Source organism: Erpetoichthys calabaricus, chromosome 18, assembly GCF_900747795.2.
Source record: "Erpetoichthys calabaricus chromosome 18, fErpCal1.3, whole genome shotgun sequence".
NCBI lineage: Eukaryota > Metazoa > Chordata > Cladistia > Polypteriformes > Polypteridae > Erpetoichthys > Erpetoichthys calabaricus.
The window spans coordinates 67,807,190-67,825,652 of NC_041411.2; the positions used below are offsets into that span (position 1 = coordinate 67,807,190).

Sequence of the window (18,463 nt, forward strand, 5' to 3'; positions counted from 1 at the left end):
CAGAAGTTGGGACGCCTGTGTAAATTGTTTGCTTCAACTTGCAAGGCTTCATTTACTTGAATTTCTGCAGAACATCTGTAGGTTGTAACCTATTAGTTGTCCCTTGAAGAAGGTCCATTTCTGATATTTCTCTTTTTTCAGTTTCTGCTAACCTCAACTTTAAATGTAAACCTCTGGCAGTTTACTGCTTACCTTTTCACCATTTTATGTCATTCATTGCATTTCAGCTGATTAAATTTGAAGAAATACTGAAAAACCTGAGGTGTTCTAAAACTTTGGACCGGTAGTGTTGGTTCTGACCTGCTGATTGCTCAGTAAGAAAGCACCAAGAATTTGAACTTCATGTGTGTTACTACAGCAAACCAATGTAGTGACCTGAAAAGAGGAGTGAAATGTGCCCATCTCGGCTGATTGCACACAATATGTACCACTGCATTTTGAATCATTGGCAGCAGCTTGTTAGCACATGCAGATGCTCCTGCCAGTTAAGAGTTGCAGTAGTCCAGACATGACAAGACCAAAGCCTGAACTAGAGGTTGTACTGCATTCTTTGGATTGGATTTACTTTATTGTCATTCAAAACACATAACAAGGAGTGCACGGCTGAATGAAACTGTGTTTCTCCAGACTCAGTTTGCGAACACAAACATAGAGACAAGTGTACGTTATACAACAACAGATAGACATAATAGACAGCAGGAACAGACAGAATATATGTTTTGAAAGATGCCCGGACACAGACAGACACCAGTTCCTTTTCACTTTTCTTTACTTTCCTTCTTTTCTTCTGCCACCTCTAGTCCTCTCCTCCCAAGCTTCGTCCACCTTCCACCCAACTCTGGCTCATTGAATGGAGTGAGGTGGCCCCTTTTATAATGCCCCCAGGTGCTCCCCGATGACCTTCCTGGTGTGGCGGAAGTGCTGCAGGGGAACCTGGAAGCACTCCGAGTGTACCTGGCTCCTGTTCCGGCAGCACTTCCTGGTATGGCGGAAGTGCTGCAATCCATGGCTCTGGAACCATCCAGGCGCCCCCCAGCGGTGGCCACGGTCCACCACCGGGTTGAGCTTCCCAGCTCCGTATCCAATCCAGGGGGGCTGCCCTCTTGTGCCCCTTTCCCGGTCCTTCCCTTCTTCAGACATCCCAATGGGGCAAGGTCCTCGGTCGTCTGCCACAATGTATAATCCAAAAGACGACATTGGTGAATGGTTTTAAAGTGTTCAATTGACGAAAGACATTAACATAATGCACAGACATAACAGCATTTTAGAAGATATGAGATTCCGATTGTGGAGTCTGTTTCTCAGATATAGTCTGATTATGCAGACCTGCATGAATCTTCAAGACTGAGAGACATCTACGACGTGGTCAGTGAAGGAAAACTGGTCATTGATCAATACTCCAAGGTTGTGTACTGACTTGGTTGGTGTTTACAACATTGAGACAAGCTGAACAGAGATGAGGTACTGAATAGAAGGCGTTGAGTAAGATAAAAAGGAGGTCAGCCTTTGTGAGGTTGAGCTGGAGATGATGCTCCATCATCAAGGACTTATCAGTGAGAAATGCTGAAATTCTAGCTGTGATCCTCTAAAATGTGCACCATTAGCCTAGCACTGATATGGAAATTTATGGGCCTGGTGAGCTGACGTAAAGAGAGAAGAGGAGAAGACCCCCACACTAATCCTTGGGGCAACCTTGCCATCCATCCTCGCCATAACACGTGGTAGGATCTGCCCAAGAAGAAGGATTCAAGCCATCTGAGAACAGTCTCAGTGATGCCAAGGTCAGAGAGGGTGGAACGGAGGATCTGATGGCTAATTGTTTCAAAATTGGAAGAGAGATGGCGTTTTAGTAGCTTTGGTAGATGACAAGTTGTTGCATAAAAAAATGCAGAACTAGAGTGATATGAAGGTGAAAAGTAGATCTGATACATGGCAAGTCAAGTCAGGCTGGGATTTAGGAGCTCAGCTGATGATTTTTTATTGCATTGTATTCTGCATTTCCATTGGTTCGTTGTTTACATCCGTGTCAACCGAATATCAAAAATAAATAAGGAAAGAAAAATCACTGTTTCACAGTCTTGTTCTTGTGCTACCATCATCATCATGTAGTGCTGGCACGGGTGTCGTTCTGCTGCCATGTATTAAACTGATCATATAAAAATATCCCAACCGCATCATTTATTGTAAGTGGCTTCACGGCATTGCATTCCAAGTGGTTAAAATGGCATTCAGCAAGCTGCGGATTACCGCGACTGGGGTTTGTGGTGTACAAAGTGAGAGAGGCATGGAGTCGGAGATCATTATTCCTGATAAAATACTGTGAATTGTATGATGGAAAAAGAGAAATAAAAAAGGATTGTGAAAATGTGCTGCATATTTAACTTTTTAATCATATTTTCTATCAAGTGTGGAGTTGTGGCTGTGTTTCAGAGACTAACAGGAGGAAACAGTTGAGAGATTTGTGACTTTTTGCACACTTTTTGCGCAGCCTTAGTCTTACTGGGGATAGCCATCTTGTTGGAGTGTGTTGCAGATCTTCTTATGTGTAAATGTTTTCAGTTCATTTTCTATAAAATGGTGAGTTCTCTAATTAAATGTGAGAATGTAACAATGATAACAATAATAAGTCTTATTTATGTAGCGCCTTTCATACACTCGAGGACACGTTACAATTCAACAAAAAACACATTAACAAGACAGCAGAAGTTACATACAAGAAAATGAATAATACTCACTAAAAAGATGTGTATTTAACAGGAGTTTCAAATGAAGAATAGATTTTTCCTCGTGAAGACTGAGAGGAAGAGCATTCCAAATTTTAGGGGCTATCACAATGAAAGCTCTGCAACCCATAGTTACTAACCTGTATTTAGGTACAGTGAGTAAGTTAGTCTCCGATGATCTTAATGCACGTGCAGGAGTGTAAGGAAGCAGCAGCTCAGGCAGATAATGAGGAGCTAAACCATGAAGAGCTTTAAAGGTGGTGAGAATAATTTTATATTTGATTCTTGAAGAAACTGGTAACCAATGCAAATCATAGAGGACAGGAGTGATGTGAGCAGATTTTTTAGTGTGTGTAAGTAGACGAGCAGTAGAATTCTGAACATACTGTAATCTATTGATACATTGAGTCGGGAGGCCGTAAAACAATGCATTGCAATAGTCCAGATGGGTAGTGATGAAAGCATGAATGAGTGTTTCAGTATCCTTCACACTGAGGAAAGAATGCAGATGAGCGATGTTACGGAGCTGTCTGTACTATTGAACTAACGTGTGGTTGAAAAGTAAGGAGCTGATCAAAGATGGCATCCAAATTACGGACTGATGCTGAGGATTCAACCAGGATCTCACCGATATCAATTTTTAGCCCATGAAGGGTAGAGAGGACAGATTTGATACCAACCAATAGGATTTCTGTTTTATCAGGATTAAGTCCTAAAAAATTAGCTGTCATCCAATGATTGATTTCCCGAATGCAATCAGTCAGTGCAACTGGTGAAGATGTTGCAATTGCATCAACACTTATACGAAGTTCTGTGTCATTGGCATAGCAGTGGAAGCTTAGACCATACTGGCGAATAATCTCACTTAATGGGAGCATATAGATGTTAAACCAAGATCTGACCCTTGAGGGATACCTTGTGTGAGTGAAGTAGGGGCAGATTTGTATTCCCTAATGAAGACATAATACAGACTATCACTGAGGTATGATGTGAACCAAGAAAGAGCAGCACCAGTGATACCAATACCTGAAAGTCGGGACAGTAAAATGTTATGGTTAACTGTATCAAACGCTACGCTTAAGTCAAGGAGAACTAGAATAGCAGCCATCCCAGAATCTGCGGTTATAAGTAAGTCATTGGTTACCTTAAGTAGAGCAGTTTCAGTGCTATGTAGGGCTCTGAATCCAAATTGAAAAGGCATTGCAGGTTATGCAAGTTTAAATAATCACTGAGTTGAGCAGCAACAACTTTTTCTAAGATCTTAGCCATAAATGGAAGATTAGAGATTGGGCGATAAAATTTTAGCTGTAACGGATCTAAGCCAGGTTTTTTTAAAACAGGGGTTACAGCAGCAGATTTGAATTCATTTGGAAACAACACAGGTGTGGAAAGTACAGTTGATAAAGTGAGAAATGGGAGCAAAAAGTTGGACAGAACAAGCCTTAATTAGTAGAGTAGGTACAGGGTCTAGGTGGCAGGTAGATTGGTTTAATTTAGATATTACCTTAGCAATGTAAGTTGATGTAGTGAGGTTAAATTTAGATAAAAAAAACTGTAGATTTAGAAGTAGAATCGGTCAACAGAGATGAGGAATGGTTAGTGGAGAAACCTTGATATATGGTCATAATTTTTGACTGAAAATAGTCCAGAAATACAGTCATGGGCGAAATTATCGGCACCCCTGGTATTTTCCTTGAAAATTCACCATTTCTCCCAGACAACTGTTGCAATTACAAATGTTTTGGTATCCACATGTTTATTTCCTTTATGTGCATTGGAACAACACAAAAAAAAAGAGAAAAAAAGCCAAATCCGACATCATGTCACACAGAACTCAAAAACCGGGCTGGACAAAATTATTGGCACCCTCTACTTAATATTTGGTTGCACGCCCTTTGCAAAAAATAACTGAAATCAAGCGCTTCCTATAACCATCAACAAGCTTGTTACACCTCTCAACTGGAATTTCTGACCACTCTTCTTTTGCAAACTTCTCAAGGTCTCTCAGATTTGAAGGGCGCCTTCTCCCAACAGAAATTTTGAGATCTCTCCATAAGTGTTCAATCAGATTTAGATCCGGACTCATTGCTGGCCACTTCAGAACTCTCCAGCGCTTTGTCTTCAACCATTTCTGGGTGCTTTTAGAGGTATGTTTGGGGTCATTGTCCTGCTGGAACACCCATGACCTCTGACGCAGACCCAGCTTTCTGACACTGGGCCCTACATTGCACCCCAATATCTTTTGGTAGTCTTCAGATTTCATGATGCTTTGCACACAGTCAAGTCATCCAGTGCCAGAGGCAGCAAAACATCCCCAAAACATCTTAGAACCTCCGCCATGTTTGACTGTAGGTACTGTGTTCTTTTCTTCGTAGGCCTCATTCCATTTTCTGTAAACAGTAGAATGATGAGCTTTACCAAAAAGCTCTACCTTGGTCTCATCTGTCCACAAGACGTTCGCCCAGAAGGATTTTGGCTTCCTCAAGTACATTTTGGCAAACTCCAGTCTGGCTTTTTTATGTTTCTGTGTCAGCAGTGGGGTCCTCCTGGCTCTCCTGCCATAGCGTTTCATTTTGTTCAGATGTCAACTGATAGTTCGAGCTGACACTGTTGCACCCTGAGTCTGCAGAACAGCTTGAATATGTTTTGAAGTTGATTGGGGTTGTTTATCCACCATTCAGACTATCCTTCGTTGCAGTCTTTTATCAGTTTTTCTCTTCTGTTCACGTCCAGGGAGATTAGCTACAGTGCCATGTGTTGTGAACTTCTTGATTATGTTGCGCAAAGTGGACAAAGGAACATGAAGATCTCTGGAGATGGACTTGTAGCCTTGAGATTGTTGATATTTTTCCACAATTTTTGTTCTCAAGTCCTCAGACAATTCTCTGCTCTTTTTTCTGTTCTCCATGCTTAGTGTGGCACACTCAGACACACAACAGAAAGGTTGAGTCAACTTTTCTCCATTTTAACTGGCTTCAGGTGTGATTGCTATATTGCCAGCACCTGTTTCTTGCCACAGGTGAGTTCAAACGAGCATCATATGCTTGAAACAAAACGATTTACCCACAATTTTGAAAGGGTGCCAATAATTTTGTCCAGCCCGGTTTTTGAGTTTTGTGTGAAATTATGTCAGATTTGGCTTTTTTTCTCTGTTTTTTTGTGTTGTTCCAATGCACATAAAGGAAATAAATGTGTATATACAAAAACATTTGTAATTGCAACAATTTTCTTGGATAAATGGTGCATTTTCTTAGAAAATTCCAGGGTTGCCAATAATTTCGGCCATGACTATAGATTACAGTGCTCAACAGAGGAATTAGGATTTTTAACAGCAGGTTGACAAAGTCCATCCATCCATCCATCCATTGTCTCCCGCTTATCTGAGGTCGGGTCGCGGGGGCAGCAGCTTGAGCAGAGATGCCCAGACTTCCCTCTCCCCGGCCACTTCTTCTAGCTCTTCCGGGAGAATCCCAAGGCGTTCCCAGGCCAGTCGAGAGACATAGTCCCTCCAGCGTGTCCTGGGTCTTCCCCGGGGCCTCCTCCCGGTTGGACGTGCCCGGAACACCTCACCAGGGAGGCGTCCAGGAGGCATCCTGATCAGATGCCCGAGCCACCTCATCTGACTCCTCTCGATGCGGAGGAGCAGCGGCTCTACTCTGAGCCCCTCCCGGATGACTGAGCTTCTTACCCTATCTTTAAGGGAAAGCCCAGACACCCTGCGGAGGAAACTCATTTCAGCCGCTTGTATTCGCGATCTCGTTCTTTCGGTCACTACCCATAGCTCATGACCATAGGTGAGGGTAGGAACATAGATCGACTGGTAAATTGAGAGCTTCGCCTTGCGGCTCAGCTCCTTTTTCACCACGACAGACCGATGCAATGCCCGCATTACTGCGGCTGCCACACCGATCCGCCTGTCGATCTCACGCTCCATTCTTCCCTCACTCGTGAACAAGACCCCGAGATACTTGAACTCCTCCACTTGGGGCAGGATCTCGCTACCAACCCTGAGAGGGCACTCCACCCTTTTCCGGCTGAGGACCATGGTCTCGGATTTGGAGGTGCTGATTCTCATCCCAGCCGCTTCACACTCGGCTGCGAACCGATCCAGAGAGAGCTGAAGATCACGGCCTGATGAAGCAAACAGGACAACATCATCTGCAAAAAGCAGTGACCCAATCCTGAGCCCACCAAACTGGACCCCCTCAACACCCTGGCTGCGCCTAGAAATTCTGTCCATAAAAGATATGAACAGAATTGGTGACAAAGGGCAGCCCTGGCGGAGTCCAACTCTCACTGGAAACGGGTTCGACTTACTGCCGGCAATGCGGACCAAGCTCTGGCACCGATCGTACAGGGTCTGTTAACTGTATTAAAAATATATAACTGCAGAATGTGAAACAAAACCCACATCTTCCTGAAGGGGGGCAGTGAAATAATGCCACTGTTCATCTGCCCATCCACCCCTTTATGTTTTCATTTTCTAAGTTGCCAGCTCTTAATGCAGGTTCATCAGTAGCTAGAGCCTATCGATTCAGTTTACTTTTATAGATTGCTCTTTACTAAACAAAGTTTACCCACTATGAAGCAAATAAAGCAATGAAAGCCCAGCTTAAACCATATACCATTTATTTATATAAGCATACAGTAAGTAAAAACAGAAATTATTTCAACTTGATTAGTATTGAATTAAGACAATTCAAGTCCTTTAACATACTAATGGAGATGTGACCAGCTGACAGTGGATCCTACCGTGTTTCCCTGAAAATAGGACAGTGTCTTATATTCATTTTTCCTCCAAAAGACGTGCTAGGGCTTATTTTCAGGGGATGACTAGTTTTTCCATCAACAAAAATCTACATTTCTCTTTATTATAAAAAAAAAAAATCTTGGAAGGCTTGGAAGGAGAAGATACATGATTTTCTTGGAGACACTTTAATGACCTGCAAGACAAGGCAGTGAGACAAAAGGACAGCAGCTTCATAGGCTATTAAATGATTGACACGCAGTACGACAGCAGTTAAGACAGAGGCTGATCTGACCGCGTCTCCTTAGCATGCGTTCAGCCCCCCCTTCACAACGACAGAGACGTGAAGTGGCTGGCGTGCAGTGCGCCCCCGGGGGGGTGAGCAAGTGAAGTGAGTCGGGGGCACAACCGCCTAGTATTCTGGAACAAAAATCTACATTTATTCAAATACAGTCATGCCGTCATCGTCTGGAACATCATCATAACTCTCCAAACCCCGAATTCCATTATGAATTTCTTGCGACTCCATTTCCTTTAGAACAATTGGCCCCAATCTCTCATGGCTAGCAATAGAGATTTCCTTAAATGACCATCTCTTGTCCATGTAGCCTGCTCGTAGTGCATTCGGATATATCCAACTTCTTCTCTTTGCAGAAAGCAGTAAGATTTTTGCCCTGGGACTCCTCCACAATTCCTTTCTTGTACTCGACAAAATACCTCTTTCTTCTCTTTTGTATTTATCTTGCTGGGGGGTCAAAATACCGGTATTATTTCCTGTTCATCTGTGTACATACGGTAGCGGCAGGCGTTTATCGCTCATCCAAAGGCGCCTGCGTGGGATCGTAACTAGGACTTATTTTACGAGCATCCTGAAAAATCATGCTAGGGCTTATTTTCGGGGAAACACAGTACCATGGCAGCACTGGGATGGAGGCAGAAAGCAACAAATGAGGTGTCACCAGTTCATCACCGACTTCTATTTATATGAACACATTTAGTGGCAGGATGGCTGTGCTGATTTTGCATTGGTGCTTGAAAGGACTGGAGCTCAAATGTTGCTTAATCATTGCCCGTGTGTAGTTTGCATGTTCTTTCAGAGTCTTACACAGGTCTTACTAGCTCATAACTGCTCATCTTCCCGTAGTAATCTACAATATGATTGTAGATTATTTTTCATTTATGTTAATTAGCTTCTACTTTGTTTTTGATATATTTGAACAAATCTAAATTAGCATTTCTCTGAGGTCTTCACAAGTGAGGAAGTGGATAACCTCCCAGAGGTAACAGGGACTACTAAGGAGGTACTGATTGATTTGGAAAATGTAGAGGGAGAAGTGCTGCGCAGATTAAATAGGTTGAAATCAAACAAATCCCCAGGATCAGATAATATTTAACCTCGAGTTCTTAAAATGGCTAGCGAGTATACTGTATATAAATCCTTGACACAGGTTTTTAAGAAGTTACTGCACACTGAGGAAATTTCAAAGGACTGGACAATGACAAATATTATCCCATTATATAAAAAGGCTGACCGGGCAGATCCAAGCAACATTAGGCCAGTAAGCTTAACATGAATCACGGAAAAATTAATGAAATTAATTATTAAGGATAAGACAGCACAGCACATGGTAAGTACAGGCGTTTTTTTAAACAGTCAGCAAGGGTTCAGAAGAGGGAGGTCATGTCTTACTAACATGATAGAATTCCATGTTGAAGCAACAAAAGGATTCGATCAAAGTGGAGTGTATGATATTATTTATCTTGACTTTCAGAAAGTGTTTGATAAGGTGCCACATGAGAAGTTGGGCATCAAACTAAATGAAGTGGGAAGTTCAGGGTGATGTTAGTAGGTGGGTGCAGAATTGGCTTAAACACAGGAAGGAGAGGGCGATGGTACAAGGAATCTCATCAGAATTGGCTGATGTTAAGAGTGGTGACCAGCAGGGGTCAGTGCTGAGGCCACTGCTATTTTTAATATATATTAATAATTTGAATAGGAATATAAATAGCAAGCTGGTTACGTTTGCAGATGATACTGAGATAGGTGGATTGGCAGATAATCTGGAATGTGTTACATCATTACAGTGGGATTTAGACAGCATGCAGGCTTGGGCAGATTTATGGAGATGAAATTTAATGTCAGTAAATGTAAAGTATTACACAAAGGAAGTTAAAATGTGAGGTTTGAATACACAATAAAAGGTCTGAAAATCAAGAGTACACCATATGAGAAGTATTTAGGAGTCGTAGTGGACTCTACGCTATTAACTTCCAGAAAGTGTTCAGAAGCCATTAAGAAGGCTAACAGAATGTCGTTATATAGCGCCCTGCTGTGTTGAGTAGAAGTCCAAGGAGGTTCTGCTCAAGCTTTATAACACACTGGTGAGGCCTCAGCTGGAGTATTTTGTGCAGTTTGGTCTCCAGGCTACAAAAAGGACATAACAGCACTAGAAAAGGTCCAGAGAAGAGCGACTAGGCTGAGTCCAGTGCTACAGGGGATGAATTATGAGGAAAGATTAAAAGAGCTGAGTCTTTACAGTTTAAGGAGAAGAAGATAAAGAAGAGAGCTGACTGATGTGTTTAAAATTATGAAGGGAATTAGTCAATTGGGTCGAGACTGTTATTTTAAAATGAGTTTATCCAGAACATGTGGACACAGCTGGAAAGTTGTTAAGGGTAAATTTCGCACAAACATTAGGACATTTTTCTTTACACAGAGAATCACAGACACTTGGAATAAGAGTCAAGTAGTGTGGCAGACAGTAGGACTTTAGAGACTTTCAAAACTCGTTATTTTAAATGAATTAAGTGGATAGGACTGGTGAGCTTTGTTGGGCTGAATGGTCTGTTCCTGTCTGGATTATTCTAATGTTCTAAAAAAATCTATATCCTTATATGTGATAGTTTTGCATTTAGTGAGTGGTATCACTCACTATTCCTGCCTTTTGCCTTGAGAGTTGTAGGAGCGTCTGCGCTTGGTGTGTTTCACTGTGCAAGAACAAAATATTTTCTACTATTGTATTATATCTCTGAGGTGGCCATGATAGATTAGCAATTTGTCTCTGTGAAGAGGATACTTGTGTTCTCTTTTGTGTTTTGTATTGTACCCATTTTTGAGACCCATTGCATGCCCAGCCTACCTGGAAGGGGGTCTATCTGTGAACTGCATTTCCCAAACTTTTTTCTTCAATTTTTTTCCTACAAGGTTTTTTTTGGGAGTTTGTTCAGGTCTTCTTAGAGAGTCAAGGCCTTGGGGTGTCAAAAAAACAGGGCCTATTAAAGCCCATCGAGGCACAATTTGTGTGATTTTGGGGCTATACAAGAAATAAACTGTTGGTGTTGTTGAATATGTGCATGTTGGCAGCCCAGTACATTCAGGTGGGTGCTGTCCTAGTGGTGGATGAGGCCCCTTCCAGGCCATCTTCCTGTAAAAGCACTCCTGTGCAGATTCTCAGTACTGGTAAAGTGCCATGTTAAAAGAAGGATTACTGGTGTAGGAGCAGGGAAAAAAAATTAAAACATTTCTCTTTTTTTTCATCCACAGTGATCTGCAATTTCCGTGGGTCAGTTCCACAAGGATTAATTCTGGAGATTGGAGAAACGGTGCACATCCTGGAAAAATGTGAAGGTAAGAGAAATCAAAGAAAATTGTTTTTCTTCCCCATTCACGTCACTTCTGTCAGTCTAGTGCACAACTGACTACATAGCTGCTGCATTGTTCATTCTGCATGTTGTTTTCCCCAGAACTGCCTTTAACTGCTTGGTCAGGCAGCTGGCCCGCTTCCCCTTTCACATCTTTATATTAGGTCTTGACAAGTCAGCCATACTTGTACAGTAGGGCAACCATTTGGTTAGTCTTTCCAGCTCGGGGCTTTCCTTCATCTATGTCATGCATTTGGTGGATTTTTTTTTTTCGTTATGGAAAGATTGTTGCTATGAAGTAATAAAGTCATATAGCATTAAACAATTAAAGTACATTTTTAAAACAAGAACATTTTGAGATTTCTGCTATGAGTAGTCAAAGTTGTTGTAATTATATTTATCTCCTTTGCAGCGATTCTACTAAGAAATGTAAATGCTTATTACTGATGGCAATCAATTCTTCTTCTTGAATAATTCAATTGGTGATCACTTTTCTGTTGTGTACCAGATGTACGTGGTTGATATCAGGTCTCATTACGTTTGTCTGACAGTAGTTTACAGAAAGTTTCCCGTTTCTTTGCATATTTTCACACTCAAATAATTGCACAGTTTTATAAATGAGACCCAAGGTTTCTTGAGCCTTGAAATAACAGTAATAACTAATATTCTACCATGTCTTTATTTAATGTATATCAACTAGAAGGTATGGACTATTTATGAGATGCTGACTTCTTCTTCTTTTCCCACTTCTATGTGGAGTTAGTGTGCTTGATCAGCCTTCTCCATATGGCTCAGTCCTGCACTTCCTTGCCAGTCAAGCCCTTTTCCTTCAGATCTTCTTCTGCTTTATCCATCCACCTGCTCTTTGGCCTCCCTCACTTTCTCTATCCCAGTACTTCCATTGCCATCACTCTTTTGCCCACATATTCATTGTCTCTCCTCATCAGTTGTCCATACCACTTCAACCTTCTTTCCGGTTCTTTCTTAGATGTCTCTCCCACTTTTGTTGTACCTCTGATTGTCTCATTTCTTATGCTGTCCTTTTCTGTAACTCCACACATCCACCTCAACATTTCCATTTCTGCTACATTCTCCTGCTCTTCTCCTATGGTTCAGTTCTACACAATACATTGCTGGTCTTACTGTAGTCTTAAAAACCTGACCTTTACCCTTCTACTTAATTCTTCGATCACACAATACTCCTGAAACCTTTTTCCAATTGTTCCATCCAGACTACACTCTGTGAGTTATCACTGCTTCTAGTTTTTCATCTTGTTCTACCACTGATCCTATATATTTTCATTTATCCTCTCTTTTCAAAAGCTTTCCCTGTAGTCTAACTTCTGAATCCTGAACATCATTAAACCTCATATAGTCTGTCTTCTTCTTCCTATTTATCTTCAATCCTATATCTTCCAAAGCCCTTGTCCAATCTCCCAACTTCCTGTCCACTTCCCCGTTTCTGGTGCCACACCACACAATGTCATCAGCAAAATGTCTGCACCAGAGGTGATTGGTCTTTCATCTCATGACTCCACACATCCATAACCAGATCAAAGAAGAAAGGACTTGAAGAAGACCCCTGGTGCAGATCTACATTAACTGGGATTTCATCTGTTACCCCAGCACTGCTTTAAACCTGAGTCCTCACTCCCTCATACATATCCTGGACTATCTTCACACACTTCTCTGGTCCTCCTTTCTCACTTATGCACCTCCAGACCTCTTGACGTGACATGACAGTCTATCATAAACTGTCTCCAAATTAATAAACACCTCATGCATGTGGTAAAGTGAGGTCCATGGCTGATAGGCATCTTTTTAAAAAAATAATCGCCACATTCTTGTCCTGGTAGAAGGGGGCATGGTAATGTGGCGAGAGCGGTTCCTGGGTGCAATGCACGGAGTGGACTGTCCTACACTAAGTGCACAGGTGTAGGATCATACGTGACCCTAATTGGCGCTGGGAGCTGCTAATCGACACAGCTTTGCCATGAGTGCGAGGAGGGAAAGGAATCGAAAAGAAAAGAAAAGAAAGAATGGAGGTTACTCAGAGAAGAAGGCAGGAGGTGAAAAGAACTGAAGTGCGGGCACGAGCGAGCAAGGGAAACAAAAGAGTCAAAAAAGGATTGTCAGTTAAAGAAGGAGAGGAAAGGGACAAAAGGAAGGAGGATTGGAGGTTAAAGGGCGGAGAGAAAGGCAGGAGCAGTGGTGAGCCGGTGCTTAGGAGAGAAGCCCCAGGAGGTAGCGAATGGCTCAGAAGGGGATACGAGGATCACTCCTGCTGAACAACCAGGAGCAGGAGTTATCGTTAAGCTCAGGAGAATCCTCTCATTGGGTGAAGCCTGTGAATGGCAGCAGTGGGAGGATGGCATTCTTTGACCAGGTGGAGCCTGAATTGGCAGCAGTGGGCGTGGGAGCAGGGTCCTGTGGTTCCTCGTAGAACCCTGTGGATCGGGCGGCGGGGACATAGGCCAAGATTGATGGGTGTTTGTGCCCATTGGTGAATGTCTCTCCATGCTGCGAGGTCTGAGTAGGATGAGCCGGAGGGACGGCGATATTAAAAAGGAAGCACCGCAGATGAGAACTTTAAAGAGGACTCTTGCATTTTTATTGGATTATTTATTGATTTTAACCTCCACCAGCACTTGGATGATTGTATGGATTATTTATTTAGTAACTATTGTTTTGAGCGCTGCACTTGGATTTTGATTTGTTTTAATAAAAGCACAAGTACTTTTCACCATCCCCTAGTTTGATGTGTTTTTTTCCCCATCAGCCATGCTCATCTCAGTTACGGTACTGTTGGCGTCAGATTCAAGAGGCTCCCCAAAATGAAGAGGGAACAAGGAGCCGACCCACACCATCGTAATGCAAACCTTTTTATTTTTCTAGATACCTCTCTATGAATTGTCTCAATGCAAAGACTGCACCAGTTGTTACACTCTCTGGCATAAACCCAAACTGCTAGTCCACTATGCTGGTCTCTTCCCCAATTCTTCTCTCTACAACCCTTTCCCAAATGCCGACTGAGATGTCTAAACTTCATGCTATGAAATGTTCTACTGTGTGTATTAGTCAATAGAATTAGCATGTAACATAACATAATATAACATTTTCAAACTCACTGACTTCAGTTCAGAGTCATGGAGGACTCAAGTCTATTTGTGCAGAATTGAGACCAGGAACCAAACCTAAAGGGAGTGCCAGTTTATCACAGACTATCAGGACATTAAGGTTTTACTGTACATTTAAACACAGTTTTATTTCTGGTAGAACACACCACTGAAAGATGTTCCCTAATGTTTAAGGGATAAATCATTTGCCGTGCCATGATACGCACAGGTTTCATGACACACACAGCAGAAAAAGCAGAGGTCAGCATGTTTTTCATAACAGCCCTCTTCACGTAAAGAGTGTTCTGTCAACGGCAGCCTGCAGACCAAACGAAAATCATTTGAAAGACACTTACCAATAGAAAGCATACCCCAAGGGAAATAAGAACACATCAGAAAAGCAAATAAAATAAATGCTTCCTATTACTCTGTGGCTCCCTAACAGCTCATTAAAAGCAGAACATTTGGATCTTCTGTCTTGTTCGCAAATATTGCTTTAGCAACGTTTCATTTGGCAGCTTTTCTCGCTGAAGAGAAAGCGTACTAAGTAGCATTGTATGATGGAATATCTTTCTAATTGCTTACCATTTGTGTAAAAAAAAAAGATTTCTGCTGCCCGGAAATGACATGTGGTTACTTTAAGACTACAAATTGACAAGAAGATGCGTAAACTAAATTATACAAGGCTTCATTGCTGCCAGGCATCTGTGCTCCGTGCCTCAGTACCTGCTGATACTTTAATTGCATTGCATAAATTTTAAACACACTGCGGGCAGGCGTGGACTATCCGGTGCTTTGTAATAGAGTGAGGGACGTCTCCTACAAATGATGCATTCTCAATAAACGCATGACTTCCTGGATGTGTCCTCTACCCAGTGGTATTAGTGGAACTCATTAAGTTCATTATGGGTTGGTCTGTTCTCACACAACACACAGGTGCCCCCAGAAATAATAAAGACCTAAAGCCTGACACACCTGGGTCCCCAAGAATAACCTAGACACGTGGAGGCTGGCGAACCTTGGCAATGCTACTTATGAATCAATGATACATCATTCCCACGGTGTAGTCCTCTATTGGGGGCGTCCCCCCTCAGCCTGCTAACCCCGTGAGAAAGACAGCGGCATCTCCCCACAAAGCTGGGAGTCCAAAAAGCATATAAGTCCTATAAGTACCTCCAAAATTGTACACTAGGGTGGGGATTACTAGAAACAAAAAGGGGCTTCAAAGAGTGTTTTTAAATAAAAAGGTCTATTCTTAACAAAATCATCCCATGCATAAAAGCAAGTTCTGTAGAGCACAAAGACAAAATGGAATTGTCTCAAGTCTTTTGTGCCATTATTCTATGTGAATGTTAGTTTTATTTGTTATCTGCTCTGTTGCCAATGTCTCTGTTATGTTCTGTGCATTTTGTGGGTGGTTCCCCAAGAGAGGGGACCATCCGCCAATCACTGCCAGGAACTGCCCTCCACCTAAGTATTCCACATAAAGTCCAAAATAAGAGGAAGATGTTAAAAAATACCAGAAACCTACAAAAGGTACAAGAAAACACAATTAACTCCCCACTCCCAATACACATTCAAAATAAACCGCCAAGAACTACGGGAGACTCTCCGTATTTATAAGCTGGAGGGCAGTGCCTGGCGGTGATTGGCAGGTGGTCCTCTCTGTTGGGGAACCACCCACAAAACACACGGAACATAACACAGGCATTGGCAACAGAGAAGATAACAAATAAAAGTAACATTCACATAGATTAATGGCACAAAAATGGGCACAAAAGACAAGGAAAATAACTTTGAACTCCAGGCAGGGGAGATGCCCTGGCAGAAACAGAAGGTGTGTGTAATATTTATTGAAAATAGAATAATTTCTATATATGTAAAATCCAACTTCTGTCTTTATGTCTGTCCGCTTTTCATGAGAGAACTACTTAACGGAATTAGATCAGTTTTTTTGTAGAATTTGCTATAATTTGCTTGAACATTCCGGTTGATTTTGAGACTTCTCTCATCATGGTTCGCTTGCAGGAGTGATTTATTTGCGCTAATCTGAGATAGAGACTGCGGGCCGAGGGTGTTGGGTGGCAGCGCCTCAGGAGTAGGGAGCTGGGCAGGGCCCTCCTCACTCACGTGCCAGCCTCTGTTCTAATTGGTCTATCTCTCGCCTGGTTTTGGAGTGTACCTTGCCTCTGCTTAGCTAGCGATACCTGTTTGTTTATTGATTTTTAAAGTTTGTCCTGTTTCACCACTACGTGGGTGGAGCGTTGTGGGACAGCTAGTAGCAATATGAAAACATAAATGATAGAACATATAAGGGAATAGAGAATAATAATGAAGTCTGCATGTAAAGCCTGTTGCACACAATTACATTGGGAGTCCCTTCAAGGCTCTAATGCAGTGGAAATTGTTCCGATCCAAGATGGTGTTGCAAGGTCGTTATCTCCTTCTCTTCTTTCATCCACAGAACAGAGGATGAAACATGAGAAGATTACTGACATCACTTCCAGGGGCTGCCTCGTAGTTGTAACCCAGTGGGTATTCAGGAGATCATCAGACCAGAAGTCGGTGGTCACTCATGAACCCTCACCTGAAGGACATAGAGATCCCCTAGTAGACATTTATTAAAATAAGAGACGCATTACCACGATGCATTGCATTCTTCCATTATTTGTTTTATAGCAAACTTTACTTTCTTTTACCTTACATAATAAATGGGATACCAGGGTGGTCCCCAACACTTCATTAAGTCCCTGCTTATTTTCTTACAAGACCTAATAAAAATATACCATAGCTGTAAAACCCAAAAGGTTAAGCAATACTTTTCATAAAGAAGGGAAAGTTGAAGATTAGCAGCAAAAGAAATATCGGTGTCCGAGGAAGGAGCGTTGTCTCTGTGGCTTGTGTAGATTCAGTAAGTGGGCTAATGCATGGACATAGTCTTTGAGAGATTCTCTGATGGAATGAAATCTCTCTCTCAAACCTTCAGCATATTTTATCCCAAAAGGCCTACAAGGTGCTCCATACTTTGTAATGTTACAGATAATCAGTGAACTACTCAGATAATGGATGGCTTGTCCCAGCAGCTTTGATCACAAAAGTTAAAGCAAACCTGGCATTAACATTTTGGAATATGTTTTGGTGTTTATGTGTTTTAATTCTTTTTTCTTCTTTACATTTATTTAGCACTATTCCCACTAAGCACAAAGTGCTTTATATAATGAGTGGGGAGCCACTTCAACCACCAGCAATGTGCAGCATCATCCTGGAGGATGCAACGGCAGACATTTTTTGCGTCAGTGCATTAACTATAAGTGGTGAAGTGGTGAGAGAGATAGTTAGCCACCTAGGGACAAGAGATGATTCAGGGGCCAAGATGGACAATTTAGCCAGGACATTTGGAGGCATTCTGCTCTTTATGAAGGATGCCCAGGGATCTTTCGTGACCACAGATGGCATCATTTTACAGCACAGTGTCCCCATCACTGCACTGAGGCATTAGGATCCACACATTGGCCACCGGGTAAGTGTCCCCTGCTGGGGCACCAACCCAAACTTTTCCTAGATGGTCTCCCATCCAAGTACTGGCTGGGCCTGACCATGCCTAGCTTCAGGTGGCGTACCTGCTCTCCTCTGCTGGCAACTTGGGACAAAGTGTGCTTTTGAATGACTGTTTTTAATCTTTTATTAAATGTATGGATTAGCAACAAACCACAGTTGTGAGAGACATAGCACTCTGTGCAAAGGTAGAAGCAGCTGGCCGTTAGGAGGACCATTAGTTTCTTCAATGGTGGGACCTGCTATCGCCTTCATGAGCCGCTCCTGAGCCCACACATACACACCAACAGCCTCGCCTCACTCTGTTCAACTCATCTGGTCTGCCTGCTAATATAAGAGATGCCCCTTTCGGTCTCAGCTTTCAAATCCTGGCTGAAGACTCGCTACTTCAGTTTAGCATATCCTGACTAGAGCTGCTGATTAATTGTGCATCTCTGTTGTTAGTCATTAGCACTAAAACATAAGTACTATGATCATTATAATTAAGACTAACCCTCACCTATTCTGTTTCTCTTCTCGGTACTCGGCCAACCTGCCAAGCTGTTTTGCCTGCCTATGGTAGAGTCATCCCTGATGGAGGATCGCAGGAATCGTGGGGTAGAGGGGTCCTTTCATTGGCTTGGCTGGCCCAGCTCTGTTTTCGGCTGTGTAATGGCCAAATGTGGGAGGGAGCTTGATGG

The 18,463-nt window shown here is 42.4% G+C and overlaps 1 protein-coding gene across 6 annotated transcripts in view; it reads left to right on the forward strand.

The window, feature by feature from the left end:
* dock3 (dedicator of cytokinesis 3) overlaps nucleotides 1-18,463 on the forward strand; it is a 970,442-nt gene that overhangs the window by 285,812 nt on the left and 666,167 nt on the right. For all 6 annotated transcript variants that reach the window (XM_051921401.1, XM_051921404.1, XM_051921402.1 and 3 more), the window contains exon 2: nucleotides 11,015-11,098. In XM_051921401.1, the coding sequence (XP_051777361.1) occupies nucleotides 11,015-11,098 (84 nt within the window). The remainder of the gene's footprint in view (nucleotides 1-11,014; nucleotides 11,099-18,463) is intronic.